The 27,943-nt window shown below is 43.3% G+C and overlaps 1 protein-coding gene and 1 long non-coding RNA gene across 4 annotated transcripts; both read left to right on the plus strand.

Moving 5' to 3' along the window:
- Window positions 1-4,028: 4,028 nt before the first annotated feature.
- LOC127921904 (inactive serine protease PAMR1-like) lies at window positions 4,029-26,982 on the plus strand. Of its 3 annotated transcripts, none has more exons than XM_052505469.1 (12): window positions 4,029-4,429; window positions 10,090-10,305; window positions 12,196-12,321; window positions 17,073-17,187; window positions 17,446-17,663; window positions 17,884-17,991; window positions 18,564-18,764; window positions 20,223-20,450; window positions 20,833-20,899; window positions 22,556-22,818; window positions 23,235-23,551; window positions 25,088-26,982. In XM_052505469.1, the coding sequence occupies exons 1-12, from the start codon at window positions 4,210-4,212 to the stop codon at window positions 25,556-25,558; spliced, it is 2,550 nt and encodes an 849-aa protein (XP_052361429.1). In that variant the 5' UTR covers window positions 4,029-4,209; the 3' UTR covers window positions 25,559-26,982. The 3 variants fall into 3 exon arrangements, with proteins under 3 accessions (XP_052361429.1, XP_052361430.1, XP_052361431.1); XM_052505470.1 differs by having other exon boundaries at window positions 10,090-10,269; XM_052505471.1 differs by having other exon boundaries at window positions 10,194-10,305.
- LOC127921905 (uncharacterized) lies at window positions 21,128-22,549 on the plus strand. The gene is made up of 4 exons (XR_008109961.1): window positions 21,128-21,161; window positions 21,200-21,218; window positions 21,276-21,638; window positions 21,772-22,549. It is a non-coding gene; the product is annotated as an uncharacterized LOC127921905 (long non-coding RNA).
- Window positions 26,983-27,943: the final 961 nt, after the last annotated feature.

Raw genomic sequence — 27,943 nt, forward strand, 5'->3', positions numbered from 1 at the left:
CTGCAGTCATTTCATATCTGAACCCAGACCACTAACCCAGCAGAGAGCCTGTGGGTAAAGTGTGTTGCATGGTGCATCCTAGCCAGCTAACCCAGCAGAGAGCCTTGTGGGTAAAATGGTGCATCCTAGCCAGCTAACCCAGCAGAGAGCCTGTGGGTGTGTTGCATGGTGCATCCTAGCCAGCTAACCCAGCAGAGAGCCTTGTGGGTAAAGTGTGTTGCATGGTGCATCCTAGCCAGCTAACCCAGCAGAGAGCCTTGTGGGTAAAGTGTGTTGCATGGTGCATCCTAGCCAGCTAACCCAGCAGAGAGCCTGTGGGTAAAGTGTGTTGCATGGTGCATCCTAGCCAGCTAACCCAGCAGAGAGCCTTGTGGGTAAAGTGTGTTGCATGGTGCATCCTAGCCAGCTAACCCAGCAGAGAGCCTTGTGGGTAAAGTGTGTTGCATGGTGCATCCTAGCCAGCTAACCCAGCAGAGAGCCTTGTGGGTAAAGTGTGTTGCATGGTGCATCTCAATGCAGGATCTCTAACTGGGGCCCTTGTGGTTCCAGACTCGTCCTCTCACTCCGGACAGTAAGACCGGACGCTAGCGGGACCCTCACCCCCGGGGAAGAGGGGCCACGGCTCCCACCTGCTGGAGCTAACAGAGTGGGGCACCCAGGCCAAGGTCCATTGCTGCAGCTCAGCCCTTGTGGGGAGCTCTGACAGCTCCCAACAATAACAGGTAATCACCACTTTTTTCCCCCAGGGGTCTCTTGACAAAATAGTGGAACTAACAGTGGCATTGTGCCTCCCATGAATCAAAAAAAAAAAAGTCTCCATACAAAATCATGTACATTTTTTCGACGTCCTCTACTAGCAGACGGTAAGGATGTTACCCGCAGTAGGCTGTCTCCTAAACCATTGGGCTTTGGGGAGGTGTTGGATCAGGCAGAACCTCCAGCTGTTGTCCCAAGCCTTGACATGAGAACATTAACAGGTCGTGGTCACAAAGCAAGACTCTGTGTGATCTACAAGAACCCACACATCAGATTTAAACCGGACCCGACAGAATGCCCATTAGAACTTAATATTACGATTCCAAGGGGGTCATTTGATCTAGTGCTAAGGTGATTGCAGGTTGGTAGAAACCAGAGATTTACCAGATACTCTGTTGAAAAGTGATGCAGTTTAGAACATGGGAGGCATAAGATTGGAGTGTTGACCGTGAATTTCATCAGGAAACCTGTTTTGTATTCACCTACACATCTGTTTTTCCCCAGACTGTTGACGCACCTGGACTCAACGCTGATTGGAGGGAGAGCCCTCCACACACAGCCCTGCGTCATTCCCCGTTTCACCTCATCCGCGGGTCCATCGACAGTCAGTGGCCGCCATCAAAACCTGCAGAAACAACCCAGGCAGCGAAACAAACCTCAGTTGGTAGTTAGATCTGCAGTAGAACGATGCCCACAATACCATATGAACCTGTCACCAAGGCTTCAGTGCTATAAAAGTCTGTTGATCAAGCTGTTTCTCTCAGTACTGCTGACGTTTTCCAGCTGTGTTTTCTTTAGACAGTCAGTAACCATTTTTATATTGATAAGTGTGTGATCAGTTCAGTCTCCAAGGTGTGTGTGTGTGTGTGTGTGTGTGTGTGTGTGTGTGTGTGTGTGTGTGTGTGTGTGTGTGTGTGTGTGTGTGTGTGTGTGTGTGTGTGTGTGTGTGTGTGTGTGTGTGTGTGTGTGTGTGTGTGTGTGTTATATTCTGTACTGGTGTGGTTTGGGGCTAGGGGAAGCCTCACCCTGCAGCTGTGTATCTTTGACAAAGCATATGAAGGGAATCCTAATGGGTAATATGTGACACCCCTGTCGCGTGCCTCAGTTTGCACTTAGAGTATTTGACTCACTTCCTTGTTTGTCAAAATAACATCTCACAAAGTTATATTTTGGCGGTGAACTGTCACTTTAAGTCTGCATAAAGCACTTTATTACATGTTCCATCACCACTACTTGTTGAAAACAGACTTGTTGGTGTGAGTATCTGTGGCAGGGTGTGAGTATCTCTGTGGTATCTGTGGCAGGGTGTGAGTATCTGTGGCAGGGTGTGAGTATCTGTGGCAGGGTGTGAGTATCTGTGGCAGGGTGTGAGTATCTGTGGCAGGGTGTGAGTATCTGTGCTGACTCAGCACAGAGTTTTCTGTTCACCATGAAGCAGTGTGAACCAGTAACAAAGACCTTTTTAACACTATCGTACCGAACCAAACTGCTGGCTCTGAGCACATTGTCCTTTTCAGCATGGTGCCATCAAATCTGGTGTGTTCATGACCAGGCCAGCTCAGTACAGCTTGGTTGGTCTCGGCCCAGTTCGGGTCAGTGGTGTGAAAAGCCTGTAACAGTGCTGTTGTTCCCAGTCCCATATAGAGGTAATCTGCTATTGTGCCTGCAGTATAAATGAAGGAAAGGGTCAAATATAAACCATATTAATTCATCTGTGTTTTACTAACTACGCAGTTAAATTGATCCACAAGTTCTATCAATAAGTTCTGATGTGAAATTATTTGTTTATTGATCTGTCAAATAGCACAAGGGATTGTGCCGAGTATAGCAATTAATTGTTGAATCATATCAATGGATCTTCACAGAGACACGTATAGAGTTTATTATATATATTTACTATAATAAACTATCTTCAGATATGTCTCTGGTTCCATCATTGCTTCAACGCTAAAGAGTCACTGTGTTTGCATGACAAATGAGTCAAAACTAATCTCATGAGTCTGTTTCAGCAGTCTGTGCTGGACCCCAAGTCACTCTGTCATATATTTACCTTTCTTCTCCTACCCCTCATGACTACTCATTTTATCTTTCTTTAAATGGATGTATTCTAAATCAATTTGTGCTTTGACTTCATTTGTAAAAGGGTAAAATATGATTTAATTCTTCCTAATTAGATGCTGTTTCTATACGTAACCACCAGGTGTCTCTTGTCTTCAGAAAGGGAATGTTAAGCTATTACCATATTGCTTAAAGGGATGGTCCACTCAAAATAAAATATACGTGATTTTTCCATTTACCTTGGCTGTAGTCGATTCCCGAAGAGTGTTTTTGGATAAGGCATTTGAAAAGTCTGTATTCCTTAGATGTACACAAGGGTGGAAGGGTTATTGGCTAGGGTTTGTAATTTATAGTACATAAAGTATAGGGGGTTTTCTTTGGTTTCTTTTCAACCTTCACTGGAACTAGGAGGCAAATGTCCATTAAACCTAATGGGTCTGGTCCCTATGGTCAGTTAAAATCTTAACTCCGAGTCCCATCTGGATGCAATGCCTGGGAAAATAGTTTTTCTTTTTACATGGAAACTGTATTCAAGCCAGGTAATGAAAAACAAACAGTGATTTGCAATGAGCTGTGCAGTGCCTGTCCGCCCCATTGCCTGGGGCCCTTTTGTAGAGAATACACTGTCATCCTGTATAGAAGCTTTGCCCAGGTTCGCTCCTATAGACAACTATGAACAGGAACAGGAATGACATTGTTTCTGCTTATCACAGTTTGTTGGCATGGCCTCCCCGCAGATCTCGCAGGCCAGAGCCTGAGGGGGTTTTACAGTACAATGACGTCCTGATTCAGGCTTCCCTGAATTCCCTCGCCATACAAACACAGACGGAAAACATCTTTCCCTGGAGTATCATCAACTCGCCATCTCTGTTCTCTCCATTAAAAGTGACAGTGTTTTTCCCTGCAACACTCTCGACATGCCAATATGCAGCCACTCCCCTTTTCCTTTGGACTTCCAGAACTCAACATGGCACGTCTGTAAAAACAGAAGCTGGAGAGTTCAGATGCATGGAGCTTGTCTGTCATCACAGAGAGAGAGAGAGAGAGAGAGAGAGAGAGAGAGAGAGAGAGAGAGAGAGAGAGAGAGAGAGAGAGAGAGAGAGAGAGAGAGAGAGAGAGAGAGAGAGAGAGAGAGAGAGAGAGAGAGAGAGAGAGAGAGAGAGAGAGAGAGAGAGAGAGAGAGAGAGAGAGAGAGAGAGAGAGAGAGAGAGAGAGAGAGAGAGAGAGAGAGAGAGAGAGAGAGAGAGAGAGAGAGAGAGAGAGAGAGCAGAATGCCAGTGTGACTCCTGGTGAAATGAAAGGGTTAAATCTCTCTCTTTTAGTGTGGTGAGTGTGTGTTCTCCTCAACAGATGCTTTGCATCTAGAGCCCAGAGAACGAGAGGATAGTGGGATTGATGTGGAGCGTTCTGAACAGGAACACTTTAGATTCCGGACTCCTGTCACTCCTCAGTGACATCATGTGTGTTCTGGTTCCTAGCTCTATGGTCCTTGTGTGCCAGAGGGTGCAGCCCACTGGGAGGACGACAATGTCCCCTCATCTGCAACCCAGACACCTCCTGCCTCTTCTTCTCCATGTCATTCTACTCTGCCTTCATGCAACTGCCTGGCCCCACGGTAAGAGAGAGAAGCGATGATTCCATCATATACTGATGACAACTCATTTCATTCAGATGTATGACTCTACGAAGCCTGCTGTAACTTGTTTTAGCCTCCCTATTCTGAACTGTTCACACAACTTCCATTGTAAGAGTCATTTTTTTCTTTGTACTAGTTGTCTGAGTAATTTATGTCCTCTAGTTATGTCTGGGAGTCAGTAGTCTGGTTAACTTCTATAGCTAGTTATGTCTGGGTTTTAACCTAGTCATGTCTGAGTTAACTTCTATAGTCACATACCTAGTTATGTCTGGGTTTTAACTTCTCTAGTCACTGACCTAGTCATGTCTGAGTTAACTTCTATAGTCACATACCTAGTTATGTCTGGGTTTTAACTTCTCTAGTCACTTACCTAGTCATGTCTGAGTTTTCTAGTCACATACCTAGTTATGTCTGGGTTTTAACTTCTCTAGTCACTTACCTAGTCATGTCTGAGTTAACTTCTATAGTCACATACCTAGTTATGTCTGGGTTTTAACTTCTCTAGTCACATACCTAGTCATGTCTGGGTTTTAACTTCTCTAGTCACTGACCTAGTCAAGTCTGAGTTAACTTCTCTAGCCACTGACCTAGTCAAGTCTGAGTTAACTTCTCTAGCCACTGACCTAGTCAAGTCTGAGTTAACTTCTCTAGTCACTGACCTAGTCAAGTCTGGATTCTAAGTTTCCTTCTGTTAGAAAGCTGAGGACATGTTCTATGTATTGCCACACTCATTTTGACCAGACTGTAATGAGAATATGTATGACTGTAGGACTCTATTAAACCCCCTAGAAATCGAATTAGCATAACAAAATAATCCCTGTAAAAAGACGTCAGTTTAAACTAGAGATATCTGTTCGCCTAGATATATTTCCATCCGCCAATGTTGCACTTCCGAATCTGCGGTGAAAGGTGAAAGGTGAAAGGTGAAAGGTGACAGAGCTAGAGCTAGATATTTGTCAGACCATGAGACATCCCAAAAATGGGTCTTCTCACAAAATTGTCTGTAGCATCCGAAGAGTTTGGCCTGACCCCTCGATGGAAAGATGAGACTCTAACGAACATGGTGGTGTTCTCCGTTTTGCTCTACAACCCCCACAAAAGTATTAGAACGCGTCTGAAGTCGGTACAGACGATCTGCCGACTTCTGTCTGCAGCGTCCCAACAGTTTGGGCTACACACTAATAGGATGTGAGACTCTCATGAACACGTACATGTGGTTGTTATGCTCTAGGACCCCCACAGGCCTCACAAGACCTGCCTGAAGGTCCCCCGGTAACAGTTGAAAAATGAATGGAAGTATATATGGAGACTTAATGCTAAAACAACAACAACTGTTTCTCTCAGATAGAGGACAGACACTTCAGAACAAACTTCCTTTAGATTTTTTTTTTTGGGGGGGGCATCTGTTGTTCCATGTAGTGAATCTGTTATTCGATGTGTTTGTACGAGCAGTTTGGCCAAATACATTTTTTCATCAACTATTTGTTTTTATATTGCATTTTATACTTCAAGGGGTCTTAAAATGTCTAATCAAATAGATAAATGACCCTTGGTGTGACCTTTTTAAAACAATTCCATATAGATAGTAGAACCCCAGATTAGACAGGGTTTAGTCTGTAGAGGGTTAAAGACATGCCTTTGGAACCATCACGAGACAAGGTCAGATTGGGTTTGGGGGGTTTCTTGCTATTGTAATGACCCCTGGGGGAGCACGATGTTAACTGTGAACCATGAATTTACGATTCAAGCACATTAGCCCTGTTCCAGTAGGATTAACCCACTCAGCAGAGTTAGTCACCAGAGAACTGTAGAATTACAGCATAGAATCACATAGAACTTGCCACAAGGCACCTGGAAGTTGATGAGAGGTATCTAACCAATTATAGTCTCACAGAGGATTGCTACCCTAAACCCTCCTCCAGTGTACACATGCTATACTTAAGCAATAAAGCCCGAGGAGTTGTTATATCTTGGCCAATATACCACACCTAAAGTATGTTCTTAGGACACAGCCCTTAGCAGTGATACATTGGCTATATACCACAAACCCCTGAGGTGCCATATTGCCATTATAAACTGTTTACCAACATAAATATGACTGTAAATGAGTTTTGCATCATACCCGTGGCATATTGTCTGATATACACACTGCTAGAAGGCTGTTTCAGCATCCAGGACCCAAACTACTAATGTAGCTATGGCTGCGTTTACACAGGGAGCACAATTCTGATATTTTGCCCTAATCATTGGCAAAAGAGCTGATCTGATTGGTCAAAAGACCAATTAGTGAGAAAAATATATTAGAATTGGTCTGCCAGGTTAAACGTAGCGTTATAGAGCCCTAGTCAAACGAATATGATGACCAGATCTCTGACATAGCAGAAGCTTCATACAAATAACAAATAACATTCCAGTACAGAGAGGAAACATTCAAATGTATGTACAGACGAGGCGTCCTTGTTTTGTGTTGCTTTCAAATGTATGTACAGACGAGGCGTCCTTGTTTTGTGTTGCATTCAAATGTATGTACAGACGAGGCGTCCTTGTTTTGTGTTGCATTCAAATGTATGTACAGACGAGGCGTCCTTGTTTTGTGTTGCTTTCAAATGTATGTACAGACGAGGCGTCCTTGTTTTGTGTTGCATTCAAATGTATGTGTCCTTGTTTTGTGTTGCTTTCAAATGTATGTACAGACGAGGCGTCCTTGTTTTGTGTCAAATGTATTTGTTTTGTGTTGCTTTCAAATGTATGTACAGACGAGGCGTCCTTGTTTTGTGTTGCTTTCAAATGTATGTACAGACGAGGCGTCCTTGTTTTTTTGCTTTCAAATGTTGCTTGTTTTGTGTTGCTTTCAAATGTATGTACAGACGAGGCGTCCTTGTTTTGTGTTGCAAATGTATTCAAATGTATGTACAGACGAGGCGTCCTTGTTTTGTGTTGCTTTCAAATGTATGTACAGACGAGGCGTCCTTGTTTTGTGTTGCTTTCAAATGTATGTACAGACGAGGCGTCCTTGTTTTGTGTTGCTTTCAAATGTATGTACAGACGAGGCGTCCTTGTTTTGTGTTGCTTTCAAATGTATGTACAGACGAGGCGTCCTTGTTTTGTGTTGCTTTCAAATGTATGTACAGACGAGGCGTCCTTGTTTTGTGTTGCTTTCAAATGTATGTACAGACGAGGCGTCCTTGTTTTGTGTTGCTTTCAAATGTATGTACAGACGAGGCGTCCTTGTTTTGTGTTGCTTTCAAATGTATGTACAGACGAGGCGTCCTTGTTTTGTGTTGCTTTCAAATGTATGTACAGACGAGGCGTCCTTGTTTTGTGTTGCTTTCAAATGTATGTACAGACGAGGCGTCCTTGTTTTGTGTTGCTTTCAAATGTATGTACAGACGAGGCGTCCTTGTTTTGTGTTGCATTCAAATGTATGTACAGACGAGGCGTCCTTGTTTTGTGTTGCTTTCAAATGTATGTACAGACGAGGCGTCCTTGTTTTGTGTTGCTTTCAAATGTATGTACAGACGAGGCGTCCTTGTTTTGTGTTGCTTTCAAAATGTATGTACAGACAGAGGCGTCCTTGTTTTGTGTTGCTTTCAAATGTATGTACAGACGAGGCGTCCTTGTTTTGTGTTGCTTTCAAATGTATGTACAGACGAGGCGTCCTTGTTTTGTGTTGCTTTCAAATGTATGTACAGACGAGGCGTCCTTGTTTTGTGTTGCATTCAAATGTATGTACAGACGAGGCGTCCTTGTTTTGTGTTGCTTTCAAATGTATGTACAGACGAGGCGTCCTTGTTTTGTGTTGCATTCAAATGTATGTACAGACGAGGCGTCCTTGTTTTGTGTTGCTTTCAAATGTATGTACAGACGAGGCGTCCTTGTTTTGTGTTGCTTTCAAATGTATGTACAGACGAGGCGTCCTTGTTTTGTGTTGCTTTCAAATGTATGTACAGACGAGGCGTCCTTGTTTTGTGTTGCTTTCAAATGTATGTACAGAAGGCGTCCTTGTTTTGTGTTGCTTTCAAATGTATGTACAGACGAGGCGTCCTTGTTTTGTGTTGCATTCAAATGTATGTACAGACGAGGCGTCCTTGTTTTGTGTGCCAAATGTATGTGTCCTTGTTTTGTGTTGCTTTCAAATGTATGTACAGACGAGGCGTCCTTGTTTTGTGTTGCTTTCAAATGTATGTACAGACGAGGCGTCCTTGTTTTGTGTTGCTTTCAAATGTATGTACAGACGAGGCGTCCTTGTTTTGTGTTGCTTTCAAATGTATGTACAGACAAATGTATGTACAGACGTCCTTGTTTTGTGTTGCTTTCAAATGTATGTACAGACGAGGCGTCCTTGTTTTGTGTTGCTTTCAAATGTATGTACAGACGAGGCGTCCTTGTTTTGTGTTGCTTTCAAATGTATGTACAGACGAGGCGTCCTTGTTTTGTGTTGCTTTCAAATGTATGTACAGACGAGGCGTCCTTGTTTTGTGTTGCTTTCAAATGTATGTACAGACGAGGCGTCCTTGTTTTGTGTTGCTTTCAAATGTATGTACAGACGAGGCGTCCTTGTTTTGTGTTGCTTTCAAATGTATGTACAGACGAGGCGTCCTTGTTTTGTGTTGCATTCAAATGTATGTACAGACGAGGCGTCCTTGTTTTGTGTTGCTTTCAAATGTATGTACAGACAGAGGCGTCCTTGTTTTGTGTTTTTGCTTTCAAATGTATGTACAGACGAGGCGTCCTTGTTTTGTGTTGCTTTCAAATGTATGTACAGACGAGGCGTCCTTGTTTTGTGTTGCTTTCAAATGTATGTACAGACGAGGCGTCCTTGTTTTGTGTTGCTTTCAAATGTATGTACAGACGAGGCGTCCTTGTTTTGTGTTGCTTTCAAATGTATGTACAGACGAGGCGTCCTTGTTTTGTGTTGCATTCAAATGTATGTACAGACGAGGCGTCCTTGTTTTGTGTTGCATTCAAACTGTAGCTAAATATTATTTTGGCAAGTAGACTATAGAGCATGCTATTTTACAGAAGCAGTAATCATAGACAAATGAATGCCATGCCTCGTGACATGTTTTTTTTTATTTAACTTGGCAAGTCTGTAAATAACAAATTCTTATTTTCAATGACAGCCTACCGGGGAACAGTGGGGTAACTGCCTTGTTCGGGGGCAGAACAACAGATTTTTACCTTGTCAGCTCGGGGATTCGATCTTGCATCCTTTCGGTTACAAGTCCAACACTCTAACCACTAGGATACCTTCATTCACAACATGCCAGTCTCTTTATGTGAAACTCCCTTGATACGACATTGCTTGTTGTTTTGAGTTTAGGCTGGGTATCATGTGTTGTGCAGGTATGTGTTAATACATGTGTGAATTGGAAATGTGTTTCTTTTTGCATATCCCAACTCTCCCTGAGACACCCTCAGGGAATGGGGTCACGACCAGGGTCAGCCATTGTCAACGGTGACCCTGGAGCAATTAGGGTTCAGTGCCTTGCTCAAGGGCACATTCTTCAACTTGCCGTGCTCGGGATTCGATCTAGCAACCTTTCGGTTACTGACCCAATGCTCTAACCGTTAGGCTACTTGCCACGCTAAAATGGGCTTTAGGAAATACATTTGACTGACTGATTGATTGATTTTAGATTCCAGAGGTGTGGTGGATGACATGTGTCCCAGCTCAGAGTGGAACCACATGTGTAGGGACTGTTGTGAGTACCAGCTGATCCAGTGTAGATGTCCTTCCCAGGGGACACGGGTGGGCTACTCCGTCCCCTGCTGCCGCAACCAACTGGACCAGTGTGACCCCTGCATCATCCACCCTGGTAAAACAACCTATCAGACCTCTACCAAAGATACTGGTAACTAATCCCCAAAATATCTCATCGTTGTCATTTCCAGTGGGAGCAAATGAAGCATGTTGGGCAGAACAGGCATGGAGGTGGGCAGAACAGGCATGGAGGTGGGCAGAACAGGCATGGAGGTGGGCAGAACAGGCATGGAGGTGGGCAGAACAGGCATGGAGGTGGGCAGAACAGGCATGGAGGTGGGCAGAACAGGCATGGAGGTGGGCAGAACAGGCATGGAGGTGGGCAGAACAGGCATGGAGGTGGGCAGAACAGGCATGGAGGTGGGCAGAACAGGCATGGAGGTGGGCAGAACAGGCATGGAGGTGGGCAGAACAGGCATGGAGGTGGGCAGAACAGGCATGGAGGTGGCAGCAGAACAGGCATGGAGGTGGGCAGAACAGGCATGGAGGTGGGCAGAACAGGCATGGAGGTGGGCAGAACAGGCATGGAGGTGGGCAGAACAGGCATGGAGGTGGGCAGAACAGGCATGGAGGTGGGCAGAACAGGCATGGAGGTGGGCAGAACAGGCATGGAGGTGGGCAGAACAGGCATGGAGGTGGGCAGAACAGGCATGGAGGTGGGCAGAACAGGCATGGAGGTGGGCAGAACAGGCATGGAGGTGGGCAGAACAGGCATGGAGGTGGGCAGAACAGGCATGGAGGTGGGCAGAACAGGCATGGAGGTGGGCAGAACAGGCATGGAGGTGGGCAGAACAGGCATGGAGGTGGGCAGAACAGGCATGGAGGTGGGCAGAACAGGCATGGAGGTGGGCAGAACAGGCATGGAGGTGGGCAGAACAGGCATGGGAGCAGAACAGGCAGAACAGGCATGGAGGTGGGCAGAACAGGCATGGAGGTGGGCAGAACAGGCATGGAGGTGGGCAGAACAGGCATGGAGGTGGGCAGAACAGGCATGGAGGTGGGCAGAACAGGCATGGAGGTGGGCAGAACAGGCATGGAGGTGGGCAGAACAGGCATGGAGGTGGGCAGAACAGGCATGGAGGTGGGCAGAACAGGCATGGAGGTGGGCAGAACAGGCATGGAGGTGGGCAGAACAGGCATGGAGGTGGGCAGAACAGGCATGGAGGTGGGCAGAACAAGGCATGGAGGTGGGCAGAACAGGCATGGAGGTGGGCAGAACAGGCATGGAGGTGGGCAGAACAGGCATGGTGGTGGGCAGAACAGGCATGGAGGTGGGCAGAACAGGCATGGAGGTGGGCAGAACAGGCATGGAGGTGGGCAGAACAGGCATGGAGGTGGGCAGAACAGGATGGAGGTGGGCAGAACAGGCATGGAGGTGGGCAGAACAGGCATGGAGGTGGGCAGAACAGGCATGGAGGTGTGCAGAACAGGCATGGAGGTGGGTCGCCGTTGCATTCCTTGTAAACAAAACCATTTTTGGAACTTTGGTAAAGGGTCAAGTATACAAAACTTAGTTCACTCTGTTCATAACAGATTGTAATTTGGGAAGAGAACTGTATTGACACCGAGTTTCATTTAACTCAATTTTCTCCCACGTTCCGCCCCTGGACTTCCTCCCATCACCAAATTTGGTGGTGAGAAGAAGCTGTAAACGGACGCTTCAGATTTCTACATCCTGTGAGACATCTGTCTCCTTCTATTTAATCTGTGCCCTCTACTGCTTCTCTGTTACTCCCTTCCAGCTTTCTTACCCAATACAACTGTTTGCACACTGACATTTGTCTTCTTATTCTTCACATGTTGATAAAGCTTTAACGTTAAGTTGTAATTACAAGGATTCACTTTTTCTTACAGATTTATAAACGTTTAAATGAACCAAAACATTGAACGTGATTAAACATTGGTTGAAATGACATGTCATATAGCTGGGCAGAACACTGACCTGACCTCCTGAGCTCCCCTGTTTCTCCTCTTCCCTCAGGCTGCAGTCTGTTTGAGAACTGTAAAACCTGTCACAATGGGACGTGGCAGGCCAAGGATGATTTCTTCATCCGAGGGAGATTCTGTACGGACTGTCGTCAGGGCTGGGCAGGTGGAGACTGCAAGAGTGAGTCAGCTGTTTCAGGGGTAGAGCATTTTCTAAATTACAGTCCTTGGGAGTTTTTCACTTGTTTCATTGCCAGTGTTGGGGAGTAGTGAACTACATTGAAATGTTGGTAACATTTCAGTAGTTAATTACTTTTTAGCCATTTAACGTTAGTGGTGTATCTAACTACTGGAACGACACACTACTTTTTAGTCATATAGTGGTGTATCTAACTACTGGAACTACACACTACATTTTTACTCTAACTACTGGAACACACTACTTTTTAGTCATATAGTGGTGTATCTAACTACTGGAACTGCACACTACATTTTTGCTATGAGAAAATGTGTGAAGTAGGCAATAATTTCATTACTTTTTCAGCATCAGACCTGTCTAATTAATCGTACCTGTCATTCAATTTAATCTGTGACCTGTCTAATTCATCAGACCTGTCTAATTCATCAGACCTGTCTCCAATTCATCAGACCTGTCTAATTCATCTGTCTAATTTCAGACCTGTCTAATTCATCAGACCTGTGAATCCATCAGACCTGTCTAATTCCATCAGACCTGTCTAATCCATCAGACCTGTCTAATCATCAGACCTGTCTAATTCATCAGACCTGTCTAATCCATCAGACCTGTCTAATCCATCAGACCTGTCTAATCCATCAGACCTGTCATAATTCATCAGACCTGTCTAATTCATCAGACCTGTCTAATTCATCAGACCTGTCTAATCATCAGACCTGTCTAATCCATCAGACCTGTTTCATCAGACCTGTCTAATCCATCAGACCTGTCTAATCCATCAGACCTGTCTAATTCATCAGACCTGTCTAATCCATCAGACCTGTCTAATTCATCAGACCTGTCTAATTTCAGACCTGTCTAATTCATCAGACCTGTCTGGAATTCATCAGACCTGTCTAATCCATCAGACCTGTCTAAGCATCAGACCTGTCTAATCCATCAGACCTGTCTAATCCATCAGACCTGTCTAATTCAGGGTCTAATCCATCAGACCTGTCTAATTCATCAGACCTGTCATCAGACCTGTCTAATTCACCAGACCTGTTAATTCACCAGACCTGTCTAATCCATCAGAAATCCATCAGACCTGTCTAATCCATCAGACCTGTCTAATTCACCAGACCTGTCTAATCCATCTGACCTGTCTAATCCATCAGAGTCTAATTCATCAGACCTGTCTAATTCATCAGACCTTCTAACATCAGACCTGTCTAATCCATCAGACCTTTTCATCAGACCTGTCTAATCCATCAGACCTGTCTAATCCATCAACACCTGTCTAATCCATCAGACCTGTCTAATTCATCTACCTGTCTAATCATTACCTGTTAATCCATCAGACCTGTCTAATTCATCAGACCTGTCTAATCCATCAGACCTGTCTAATCCATCAGACCTGTCTAATTCATCAGACCTGTCTAATTCATGTCTAATCCATCAGCTAAATGGGCATATATTGTCTAATTCATCAGACCTGTCTAATCCATCAGACCTGTCTAATCCATCAGACCTGTCTAATCATCAGACCTGTCTAATCCATCAGACCTGTCTAATCCATCAGACCTGTCTAATTCATCAGACCTGTCTAATCCATCAGACCTGTCTAATCCATCAGACCTGTCTAATTCATCAGACCTGTCTAATCCATCAGACCTGTCTAATCCATCAGACCTGTCTAATTCAGACCTGTCTAATCCATCAGACCTGTCTAATTCATCAGACCTGTCTAATTCATCAGACCTGTCTAATTCATCAGACCTGTCTAATCCATCAGACCTGTCTAATCCATCAGACCTGTCTAATCCATCAGACCTGTCTAATCCATCAGACCTGTCTAATCCATCAGACCTGTCTAATCATCAGACCTGTCTAATTCATCAGACCTGTCTAATTCATCGTACCTGTCTAATCCATCAGACCTGTCTAATTCATCAGACCTGTCTAATCCATCAGACCTGTCTAATTCATCAGACCTGTCTAATCCATCAAGGTCTAATATCATCATTTATTATTATTAATTCATCAGACCTGTCTAATCCATCAGACCTGTCTAATTCATCAGACCTGTCTAATCCATCAGACCTGTCTAATCCATCAGACCTGTCTAATTCATCAGACCTGTTAATCCATCAGACCTGTCTAATCCATCAGACCTGTCTAATTCATCAGACCTGTCTAATTCATCAGACCTGTCTAATTCCATCAGACCTGTCTAATTCATCAGACCTGTCTAATCCATCAGACCTGTCTAATCCATCAGACCTGTCTAATCCATCAGACCTGTCTAATTCATCAGACCTGTCTAATCCATCAGACCTGTCTAATTCATCAGACCTGTCTAATTCATCAGACCTGTCTAATTCATCAGACCTGTCTAATTCATCAGACCTGTCTAATCCATCAGACCTGTCTAATTCATCAGACCTGTCTAATCCATCAGACCTGTCTAATTCATCAGACCTGTCTAATCCATCAGACCTGTCTAATTCATCAGACCTGTCTAATTCATCTGACCTGTCTAATCCATCAGACCTGTCTAATTCATCAGACCTGTCTAATTCATCAGACCTGTCTAATCCATCAGACCTGTCTAATCATCAGACCTGTCTAATTCATCAGACCTGTCTAATCCATCAGACCTGTCTAATTCATCAGACCTGTCTAATTCATCAGACCTGTCTAATCCATCAGACCTGTCTAATCCATCAGACCTGTCTATTTCATCAGACCTGTCTAATTCATCAGACCTGTCTAATTCATCAGACCTGTCTATTTCATCAGACCTGTCTAATTCATCAGACCTGTCTAATTCATCAGACCTGTCTAATCCATCAGACCTGTCTAATTCATCAGACCTGTCTAATTCATAGACCTGTCTAATCCATCAGACCTGTCTAATCCATCAGACCTGTCTAATTCATCTGACCTGTCTAATTCATCAGACCTGTCTAATCCATCAGACCTGTCTAATCCATCAGACCTGTCTAATTCATCAGACCTGTCTAATTCATCAGACCTGTCTAATCCATCAGACCTGTCTAATTCATCAGACCTGTCTAATTCATCAGACCTGTCTAATCCATCAGACCTGTCTAATCCATCAGACCTGTCTAATCCATCAGACCTGTCTAATCCATCAGACCTGTCTAATTCATCAGACCTGTCTAATTCATCAGACCTGTCTAATCCATCAGACCTGTCTAATCCATCAGACCTGTCTAATCCATCAGACCTGTCTAATCCATCAGACCTGTCTAATTCATCAGACCTGTCTAATCCATCAGACCTGTCTAATCCATCAGACCTGTCTAATCCATCAGACCTGTCTAATTCATCTGACCTGTCTAATCCATCAGACCTGTCTAATCCATCAGACCTGTCTAATCCATCAGACCTGTCTAATCCATCAGACCTGTCTAATTCATCAGACCTGTCTAATCCATCAGACCTGTCTAATTCATCAGACCTGTCTAATTCATCAGACCTGTCTAATTCATCAGACCTGTCTAATCCATCAGACCTGTCTAATTCATCAGACCTGTCTAATCAATCAGACCTGTCTAATCAACAGACCTGTCTAATCCATCAGACCTGTCTAATCCATCAGACCTGTCTAATCCATCAGACCTGTCTAATCCATCAGACCTGTCTAATCCATCAGACCTGTCTAATTCATCAGACCTGTCTAATTCATCAGACCTGTCTAATTCATCAGACCTGTCTAATTCATCAGACCTGTCTAATCCATCAGACCTGTCTAATTCATCCGACCTGTCTAATTCATCAGACCTGTCTAATTCATCAGACCTGTCTAATCCATCAGACCTGTCTAATTCATCAGACCTGTCTAATTCATCAGACCTGTCTAATCCATCAGACCTGTCTAATTCATCAGACCTGTCTAATCCATCAGACCTGTCTAATTCATCAGACCTGTCTAATTCATCAGACCTGTCTAATCCATCAGACCTGTCTAATTCATCAGACCTGTCTAATTCATCAGACCTGTCTAATTCATCAGACCTGTCTAATCCATCAGACCTGTCTAATCCATCAGACCTGTCTAATTCATCAGACCTGTCTAATTCATCAGACCTGTCTAATTCATCAGACCTGTCTAATCCATCAGACCTGTCTAATTCATCAGACCTGTCTAATCCATCAGACCTGTCTAATCCATCAGACCTCAATCCATCAGACCTGTCTAATTCATCAGACCTGTCTAATCCATCAGACCTGTCTAATCCATCAGACCTGTCTAATCATCAGACCTGTTTAATTCATCAGACCTGTCTAATCCATCAGACCTGTCTAATTCATCAGACCTGTCTAATTCATCAGACCTGTCTAATTCATCTGACCTGTCTAATCTGTTGTGTTTATAACTTCAGTTAAGAAAGCTGTGTTTATAACTTCAGTTAAGAAAGCTGTGTTTATAACTTCAGTTAAGAAAGCTGTGTTTATAACTTCATTTAAGAAAGCTGTGTTTATAACTTCAGTTAAGAAAGCTGTGTTTATAACTTCAGTTAAGAAAGCTGTGTTTATAACTTCAGTGTAGCTCAACCTCTGCGGATGTGATGTAATTGGTAGCCTGGTAAACTATATTTTCAGAGGAGCTTCCCCAACGCTGTTCATTACACATCGACTTGAATGACTTGCTACAAACATCTATGTTCTAATCTCTAGTTATTTTGTGTTGCATTATGGGAGCTCAGAGTATGTGTTCTTGTCCCTAGCATGTGGAGGGGTGATTCGTAGAGCCCAGGGCCACATCATGCTAGAGAGTTACCCCATCAATGCGCACTGTGAGTGGAGGGTGCAGGTAGAGAAAGGGGAGAACGTGGAGCTCAGGTGGGTCCCTGAATTGATTATACTGTACTACACTGTCAAATTCATTGATTCTCTCATTGGCTTTCATGAAGTTGAATGGTATTCTATGAGGAAGTAGTCTGTCACAATCCAGTCGCAGCTTTCATGGATCCGTACTGATTTTTTTTTTTTAAAGGGTAGTAAGATGATGTCCTAGTATGGACACTATATATATTAATATCTTATCCTACTTAACAGCCAAACATGATGATAACAAAGACCTTGTTTGGATCCGCCCAGGTTCTCCATGCTTAGTCTAGAGCCTGACCACAACTGTCACTATGACTACGTGGAGCTGCGAGATGGTGACAGCCTGAGCTCCCCCGTCATTGGCCGGTTTTGTGGGAATGAGCTGCCTCCACCAATCAGAACCTCTGGAAGCAGGCTGCACGTCCTGTTTGTCTCAGATGGCTACAACAACTTTGATGGCTTCTTCGCCGCTTTTCAGCAGAGCTCAGGTAGCTACAGGCAGGTTTTATTGCCCTTATGAACGAGACTTTAGCATAGATGTTGCATGTCCTTATATGGTTACATTTTGGCCAAGATGATTTAAATTATTTCAATCTATCAGACAGGCAGGTCTGTCAGTCAGCCTGTCTGTTGTTCAGCCTATTATTCATTATTCATGAATAATTTGTCTAATTGTCTGTTTGTTTTGTATTTGCGGCTCCCTTGCAGCGTGCAGCCCCTCCCCTTGTCAGCACCATGGAACCTGTTTGCTGAACCCAGTACAGTCTTTTCGCTGTGCATGTCTGCCAGGCTACACAGGTCAACTGTGTGAGAATGGTTAGTGATCCGTCTGGTAGCCATAACCTCATTTCCTCCCCAAACAAAGTGAGTTATTCATTATCATTCAGGTATTATAAAACCTAGCTCTACTGCTTCCTGGGAAGAAAACCTTTTACTGCAGTGGTTTATATCAGGGTCATACAGAACGTTTTACTGCGTTCGGTTATATCAGGTTCACACAGAGTGTTTCTTGGTAGTCTTAAACAAATCTACATTGAAACAGAAGTATGCACCTCACACACATGGTTATGGGCTTAGAAAAAGAAGACAATGTCAGATATGGAGTTGAAATGTCTTCAATATTGAGTTTGCATTACAATATTACACTTTATATGCACAGGAGACTGACATATAACAAAACTGTTTGACATAGAAACACCAGATTTTCATCAGTTACATTTTTTGTAAATCTTTTATTTAAAATATAACATTCCACCCATGAGGCCAAAAGGGGGCGCTATTGGTCACTGACTGCAGGAAAAGGCTACGGGTCATTTCAGGAGTCCAGACCAAACTGGGGATGGTTGATATAATATTTCTACACAGACAACACTCTCTCTGCCTTCCAGTTGCTAGGAGTCAGGTGTGTGTGTTGCCAGCGAGGCCCGTGAACGGGGAGCTCCTCTCTGTGTACGGCCTGGAGGATGAGCTCCTGGCTGTTCAGTACCTGTGCCACCCACCCTACACACTGACTGGCAGCCCCCAGAGGACCTGCCTGCCCAACGCCACCTGGAGTGGCATGGTGCCCATCTGTGGGAAGGTAGATAAAGGTAAAGTTAAAGATCATGTAAATGAATGGATCAACGTTATTGATCACCTCCACAGACAGGAATGTTGCAGACCTGAGTACTGATGGAACAGGTGCATTACATTAGATGATGCCTCACGTGTCAATAAAATAAACTACACAAGGAAAACGAGAAGAGAGTATACAAGAAAAACAAGAAGAGAGTACACAAGGAAAACGAGAAGAGAGTACACAAGGAAAACAAGAAGAGAGTACACAAGAAAAACAAGAAGAGAGTACACAAGAAAACAAGAAGAGAGTACACAAGAAAAACAAGAAGAGAGTACACAAGAAAACAAGAAGAGAGTACACAAGAAGAGAGTACACAAGGAAAACAAGAAGAAGTAACAAGGAAAACAAGAAGAGAGTACACAAGAAAAACAAGAAGAGAGTACACAAGAAAACAAGAAGAGAGTACACAAGAAAAACAAGGAGAGAGTACACAAGGAAAACAAGAAGAGAGTACACAAGGAAAACAAGAAGAGAGTACACAAGGAAAACAAGAAGAGACTACACAAGGAAAACAAGGAGAGAGTATACAAGAAAACAAGGAAAACAAGAAGAGAGTACACAAGGAAAACAAGAAGAGACTACACAAGGAAAACAAGAAGAGACTACACAAGGAAAACAAGAAGAGAGTACACAAGGAAAACAAGAAGAGACTACACAAGGAAAACAAGGAGAGAGTACACAAGGAAAACAAGGAGAGAGTATACAAGGAAAACAAGAAGAGAGTACACAAGGAAAACAAGAGAGAGGAAAACAAGAAGAGAGTACACAAGGAAAACAAGAAGAGAGTACACAAGGAAAACAAGAAGAGAGTACACAAGGAAAACAAGAAGAGAGTACAAAAGAGACTACACAAGGAAAACAAGAAGAGAGTACACAAGGAAAAAACAAGAAGAGACTACACAAGGAAAACAAGGAGAGAGTACACAAGGAAAACAAGAAGAGAGTACTCAAGGAAAACAAGAAGAGAGTACACATGGAAAACAAGGAGAGAGTACACAAGGAAAACAAGAAGAGAGTACACAAGGAAAACAAGAAGAGAGTACACAAGGAAAACAAGAAGAGAGTACACAAGGAAAACAAGAAGAGAGTACACAAGGAAAACAAGAAGAGAGTACACAAGGAAAACAAGAAGAGAGTACACAAGGAAAACAAGAAGAGAGTACACAAGGAAAACAAGAAGAGAGTACACAAGGAAAACAAGAAGAGAGTACACAAGGAAAACAAGAAGAGAGTACACAAGGAAAACAAGAAGAGAGTACACAAGGAAAACAAGAAGAGAGTACTCAAGGAAAACAAGAAGAGAGTACACAAGGAAAACAAGAAGAGAGTACACAGTGAATGAACATACACAACATAGTCATGGTAGACCATTGAATAACCAGCCCATTTCTCAAAACATGACTCTCCTCCATCTCTTCGTGTCTCTCAGAGTCCATTCGACCCAGTCAGAGGGGTGCAGACCCAGTCAGAGGGCTCGGGGTGTGTCCTCCTCCAGCCAGGCTGCACCATGGTTACCTCCAGCTGGTCCGGGGCTCTGGAGGAGGTCCTGACACAGTGGACTACTTCTGTAACCCCTCCTACATCCTGAGTGGAGGCTCCCGGAGCACCTGTCTCCCAGATGGCTCGTGGAGTGGCCGGCAACCACTGTGTGTGAGAGGTATACTGACAGCAAACAGCCATTTAGATAAAACACCTTTGTCTGAAAGCCGTGGTATATCAGACCGTGTACCACGGGTATAACAAAACATACATTTTTACTGCTCTAATTATGTTGGTAACCAGTTTATAATAGCAATAAGGCACCTCTGGGGTTTGTGATATATAGCCAATATATCACAGCTAAGGGCTGTGTCCAGGCACTCTTTGTTGCGTTGTGCATAAGAACAGCCCTTAAGCGTGGTATATTGGCGATATATCACACCCCCTTGGGCTGTATTGCTTGACTAACATCAGACTGTATAGTGCTTTAGTGCTGCTGTTTAGGTTACTGCACAATACTGTTGATTACGTGGTTAAGTGCTCTTCCTCTGTGTCCACAGCCTGTCGAGAGCCTAAGGTATCTGAGCTGGTGAGACACAAAGTTGTGAAGCCAAAGGCCCCATCCAGGTATGACCCGTACATCCAGGTATGACCCGTACATCCAGGTATGACCCATACATCCAGGTATGACCCGTACATCCAGGTATGACCCGTACACCCAGGTATGACCCGTACATCCAGGTATGTACATCCAGGTATGACCTGTACATCCAGGTATGACACGTACACCCAGGTATGACCCATACACCCAGGTATGACCCGTACATCCAGGTATGACCCCGTACAGCCAGGCATGACCCGTACATCCAGGTATGACCCATACATCCAGGTATGACCCGTACATCCAGGTATGACCCGTACATCCAGGTATGACCCATACATCCAGGTATGACCCGTACATCCAGGTATGACCCGTACATCCAGGTATGACCCGTACATCCAGGTATGACCCGTACATCCAGGTATGACCCGTACACCCAGGTATGACCCGTACATCCAGGTATGACCCGTACATCCAGGTATGACCCGTACATCCAGGTATGACCCGTACATCCAGGTATGACCCATACACCCAGGTATGACCCGTACATCCAGGTATGACCCCGTACATCCAGGTATGACCCGTACATCCAGGTATGACCCATACACCCAGGTATGACCCGTACATCCAGGTATGACCCGTACATCCAGGTATGACCCGTACATCCAGGTATGACCCCGTACACCCAGGTATGACCCGTACATCCAGGTATGACCCGTACACCCAGGTATGACCCGTACACCCAGGTATGACCCGCACATCCAGGTATGACCCGTACATCCAGGTATGACCCGTACACCCAGGTATGACCCATACACCCAGGTATGACCCGTACACCCAGGTATGACCCGTACATCCAGGTATGACCCGTACATCCAGGTATGACCCGTACATCCAGGTATGACCCGTACATCCAGGTATGACCCGTACATCCAGGTATGACCCGTACACCCAGGTATGACCCGTACACCCAGGTATGACCCGTACACCCAGGTATGACCCGTACATCCAGGTATGACCCGTACATCCAGGTATGACCCATACATCCAGGTATGACCCGGACACCCAGGTATGACCCGCACACCCATGTATGACCCGTACATCCAGGTATGACCCATACATCCAGGTATGACCCGTACACCCAGGTATGATCCATACATCCAGGTATGACCCGTACACCCAGGTATGACCCGTACATCCAGGTATGACCCCGTACACCCAGGTATGACCCGTACATCCAGGTATGACCCATACATCCAGGCATGAGCCTTACTAACACTACTATACGTCTCATTCTGACTGTCAATCTGTACAAAGCCGGCACCTTGATTGTATTTATACACTGCTTCTAGTTTTTGAGTGGCTCAGGTTTTATTTTACAGCAGTGGTGTCAAACTCAGTCCAGAGGGCCAAATGTCTACAGGTTTTAGTTTTTTCCTTTCAATTAAGATCTAGACAACCTGCTGAGCGGAGATCCTTATTCATTAGTGACCTTAATTCATCAATCAAGTACAAGGGTGGAGCGAAAACCCACAGGCACTTTGCCCTCCTTGGAATGAGTTTGACACGTGTTTTACAGACAATAACTTCCCAGTAAACATTTATTCTACATCTCTTTTAAACATGCCCATTGTTAAGCTTTTCTCCTTGTACACAGACACCTTCTTTGTTCCCTACTACAGGAATAGTCCAGTCCACAGGCTTCACACCTCATCCACCCATACGGTCTATGACAGTCACCCTCCTGGCATGGACCCACCCTCCTCAGGGAACCTCCCCAACACCCAAGACCCTGTCCTGAGGGAATTACCCCGTGGTTTCCACCAGCTGTCCACTAGCATAGAGTATGAGTGTGCCTCCTCTCTCTACCAACACTACGGTAGCCCCCGGCGCACCTGTCTGAAGACTGGCAGGTGGAGCGGGCATCATGTCTCCTGCTCGCCAGGTGAGGGCAGCGCTGACTTAAAGAACAGATGCAAAGAAAGGGAGATGTACTCAAACTTCGTCAGCCAATGTCTTGAGGGAATGAACAGATTTGGTTTTACAAATATGGTCCCACTTTATTTTATCCATTTATACAATTCAGTACAACATTAATGAAACACTGTTCAAGTGTCCCTAATGCATTTACATCAGTTAGCAGATGCTCCGGTTAAGTGCTTTGCTCAAGGGCACATTTGACAGATTTTTTAGCTAGTTGGCTCGGGGATTTGAACCAGCGACCTTTCGGTTACTGACCAAAAACTCTTAACCGCTAGGTTACCTGCCTCCACAGGTGTACATGGTAGTTAGAAATGTAGTCAGAAACAACCCATTTCCTCTCCCATCTCTGACACCTACTCCTCTCTCTTTCTGTAACAGTGTGTGGTCAACTCCCAGCAGGCTTCAGCCCTCAGAACCTCACTGAGATTGGATGGCCCTGGCATGCAGCCATCTACCTCCGCTCCCACATCATCCGCAGAGCTGGCTCTGGCCTACAGACGGCACCAGAGGAGGCCTCCTCTCCTTGGCAGCTGGCGTGCAGTGGAGCACTAGTCACCCAGCTCAGTGTGCTGGTGGCAGCTCACTGCCTGGTGGTGGCAGGAGTGGGCAAGCCGCAGTGGATAGATCCAGCCAACATTAAAGTGGTGATGGGAATGCACAGCCCGGGCCAGATGAGGACACTGAAACAACTGCAGGTGGGTGTGAGTGATGCTAAGCTAAGGGGATGCTCTATCTACACAGGGGGTAAAAGTCTCTCTTGAAGTCTGTGAATAGAGTTGTGAAGCCGTTATAATACTGTCTTGACAACGTCTACAAGGTCCAATCTGCAGTTGAAACAATAACAAAGCAGACACACCACCAGTGTTTTTGGTAAAAAGCTGTGGAATGTGGCTGGAGAAATGTCACCACTCTCAAAGTCTTAGACACAGCTATGGATTGCAGGGACTGACCATGGATTGCAAGGACTGACCATCCATAATGATATAGAACATTATATTGTAACCGTATTTTGAGGCTATACAGTGTTTGTTTACATTTACGTTGTTTACAAACATTGGAGCAAAAGAAGCTTATATGTTGAGTTCAGATGGGGTACGACAATACGACTAAAAGAATGTATATAAGAATGGGTACCAATGGGTATATATCATTCATTCATAAGTGGATGAAAGAACTGTAGATTGCTCCTTTAATGCCTACCAAAACATGCCAAGGTGATTTATGATAGGCCCATTTTAAAGGTGCAGTCTAATTTTCTTGATTTCCATATCATATCAGATTATTCCTCTAATGCTTGTTATGGTTTAACTGTAAAAAAAAACATTAAAAGATCCTGTGTCCTCCACATCATAATTTCCAACAAATTATAATATTTGGATATTCAGTAAATACATATGATATTACATATCATATGTAATAGATGTAGTAAATACATATGATATTACATATCATATGGATATCATCAGTAAATACATATGATATTACATATCATATGTAATATTTGGATATAAGCAGATTTTACTGAAATACATTTCTGTCAGCATTGTAAAGTCATTAGGTAAATGGAGCCTCAAGTAGGCCCATAAGGTGCTAAAATGTTGGGCAATATAGTCACTTCAAATCCTGAACTGAGAAACACCTACAGGTGTAGGATCTTAATTTGAGCCAGTTTGCTACAGCAGGAAAATAATCTTGCACCACCAGGAAATGTGAATTATTATATGGATTATAATTCATGGACATGTTTGTTGGGGTTGATACATTTTGCATAAGGCTAATCAAGTCTGGCATTTCAAAATGTAAATTACAAACTTCAGAAGCCTTTCTAAACCTCAAATACACTACAGGTTTTACATTTCCAGCACTGTTCTTCTGCAACAGGGTGATCAAATTAAGATCCTACATCTGTGACACACTGTATAAATCATATATTGTCATGTCAATGGGAGATGTAGGAAACTAAGGTTGGGGGTTTGTCCTAAACAATTAGACCTCCTTGCGTTATGCACAAACACTTCCCTCCGGAGAACAGATTGTAAGACTATTGTTGCCAACCTCACCGACCAAATCTCAATGCACATGGCAAGTCAGTAAGCTGTGCTTAGGTCCGGCCAAGTTGCATGCTGGGACACTTATGTGTTTAGACTGAGCCAAGCAAGCTGCCACTGCTCTAACTCTCCGCACGGCATTCATTTTGGTCCATCTGTCTCATGTCTCCTCTGATCCAACAGGTTTCCTCTGTCCTGGTCCATCCCAGCTTTGATCCTGTGACACTGGACTCGGACCTGGCCGTTCTGAAGCTGCGGGACAAGGCCAAGATCAGTGAGCGTGTGCTGCCCGTGTGTCTCCCCAAAATGCAAGGTGGGGAGGTGACCGCCACACAGGGCTATGCCACAGGCTGGCTCCTTGCATCTGACTCAAGGTCCAGTTCCAAACCCAGCCTAGACGCCGAGACAGCCCAGACTGGAGTGGTCGAGCTGGGGGATGTCGTTCAGTGTGAGAGGCAGTTTGCTCAGAGCGGGGCCCCTGTCACCATCACTGACAATATGCTGTGTGCAATGCGCCACCCTCTCAATCCCACCAAGCCTTGTCCCACTGTCAGTGCAGGCATTACAATCATACCATCTCCTGCCACTAAGCCATCATCGGGTCCTTCGGGGGACAGGGGGATGATAGTGTTGTCTGGGAGCTTCTGGCATTAGAAAGTTTTGGTTATGAGAAATGGAACTGTGGCCCAGGGCTTTACACAGTCCATACCCGGATAAACAACTTCAAAGACTGGATACAGAAAAACATGAAGTAGATCTCTGATTTGACTCCAGTCTCAGCCACTCTGTCACCATCATTGACAGCCTGTGTTCTTTTTCTAACAACTCACTTACTCACTGTTGCCAGTTCCCTGAAACAGATCAGGTCTAAGTGCTTGGCAGTGTATTCGGCTGAGCCAATTGGAGACTTCCTAAGACGAGATGTGGGGAGGACAGTCATCCCTGGCATTATTTACTATGATGTATATTTACCACTAATTACTATTATGTACACTGAACAAAAATATAAACGCAACATGTAAAGTGTTGGTTCCATGTTTCAGGAGCTGACATAAAAGATCCCAGAAAATGCTCCATACGCACAAAAGCTTATTTCTCTCAAATGTTGTCCACAAATGTGTTTACATCTCTGACAGGTGTGGCATATCAAGAAGCTGATTAAACAGCATGATCATTACACGGGTGCACCTTGTGTTGGGGACAATAAAAGGTCACTTTAAAATGTGCAGTTTGGTTACAGTGCCACAAATGTCTCAAGTTTTGAGGGAGAGTGCAATTGGTACGCTATAACTGCAGGAATGTCCACAATAGCTGTTGCCGGATAATGTAATGTTAATTTCTCTACCATAAACTGCCTAGGACGTTGTTTTAGAGGCCTCTCAGACCACATGTATGGTGTCGTGTGAACGCTTTGCTGATGTCAACATTGTGAACAAAGTGCCCCATGGTGGCAGTGGGGTTGTGGTATGGTCAGGCATAAACTACAGACAATGAAAACGATTGCATTGTATCGATGGCAATTTGAGTACGCAGAGATATCGTATTTGAATTTATTATGGATCCCCATTAGATGCTAATAAAACAGCTGCTACTCTTCCTGGGGTCCAGCAAAATTAAGGCAGTTATACATTTTTTAAAACATTATAATACATTCACAACATATAAACAAAATATACCGTGACGAGATCCTGAGGCCTGTTGTCGTGCCATTCATCCGCCTCCATCACCTCATGTTTCACCATGATAATGCACAGCCCCATGTCACAAGGATATGTACACAATTTCTGCAATCTGAAAATGTCCCAGTTCTTCCATAAAATCACCATATAATAACCATAACATAAGCATATCGTAACCATGCCATAACCATATCTTAACCATATCATAACCATAAAATCACCATATCCTAACCAGAAAATCACCATAAAATCACCATAAAATAACCATATAATAACCCTAACATAACCGTATCATAATCATATAATCATAAAATAACCATTTCATAATTATATCATAACCATAAAATCACAATAAAATAACCGATATTATAATTATATCATAACCATATCATAATCATATCATAACCATATCATAATCATATCATAATCATAACCATATCATAACCATATCATAACCATATCATAACCATATCATAACCATATCATAATCATAATCATATCATAACCATATCATAACCATATCATAATCATATCATAATCATATCATAATCATATCATAATCATATCATAATCATATCATAATCATATCATAATCATATCATAACCATATCATAACCATATCATAATCATATCATAATCATATCATATCATAATCATATCATAACCATATCATAATCATATCATAATCATATCATAACCATATCATAATCATATCATAATCATATCATAATCATATCATAATCATATCATACCATAATCATATCATAATCATATCATAATCATATCATATCATAATCATATCATACCATAATCATATCATAATCATATCATATCATAATCATATCATAATCATATCATATCATAATCATATCATAATCATATCATAATCATATCATAATCATATCATAATTATATCAGAAACATAAAATAACCATATCATAACCATATCATAATCATATCGTATCATAATCATATCATAATCATATCGTATCATAATCATATCATAATCATATCGTATCATAATCATGTCATAATCATATCATAATCATATCATAACCATATCATAACCATATCATAATCATATCATAATCATATCATAACCATATCATAATCATATCATAATCATAAAATAACCATATCATAACCATATCATAACCATATCATAACCATATCATAATCATATCATAATCATATCATAATCATATCATAATCATATCGTATCATAATCATATCATAATCATATCATAATCATATCATAATCATATCATAACCATATCATATCATAATCATATCATATCATAATCATATCATAATCATATATAATATCATAATCATATCATAATCATATCATAATCATAAT

Source organism: Oncorhynchus keta, unplaced genomic scaffold, assembly GCF_023373465.1.
Source record: "Oncorhynchus keta strain PuntledgeMale-10-30-2019 unplaced genomic scaffold, Oket_V2 Un_contig_2394_pilon_pilon, whole genome shotgun sequence".
In the NCBI taxonomy this organism is placed as follows: domain Eukaryota; kingdom Metazoa; phylum Chordata; class Actinopteri; order Salmoniformes; family Salmonidae; genus Oncorhynchus; species Oncorhynchus keta.

Bases quoted from the DNA above. Each gene is read 5' to 3' on its own strand.
- LOC127921904 (XM_052505469.1), top strand. From the start codon at position 4,210: ATGTGGAGCGTTCTGAACAGGAACACTTTAGATTCCGGACTCCTGTCA. The intron at 17,992-18,563 runs GTTAGTGATCCG...TCTGCCTTCCAG, and splicing joins AGGTCAACTGTGTGAGAATG to TTGCTAGGAGTCAGGTGTGT. The intron at 22,819-23,234 runs GTGAGGGCAGCG...TTTCTGTAACAG, and splicing joins TCATGTCTCCTGCTCGCCAG to TGTGTGGTCAACTCCCAGCA.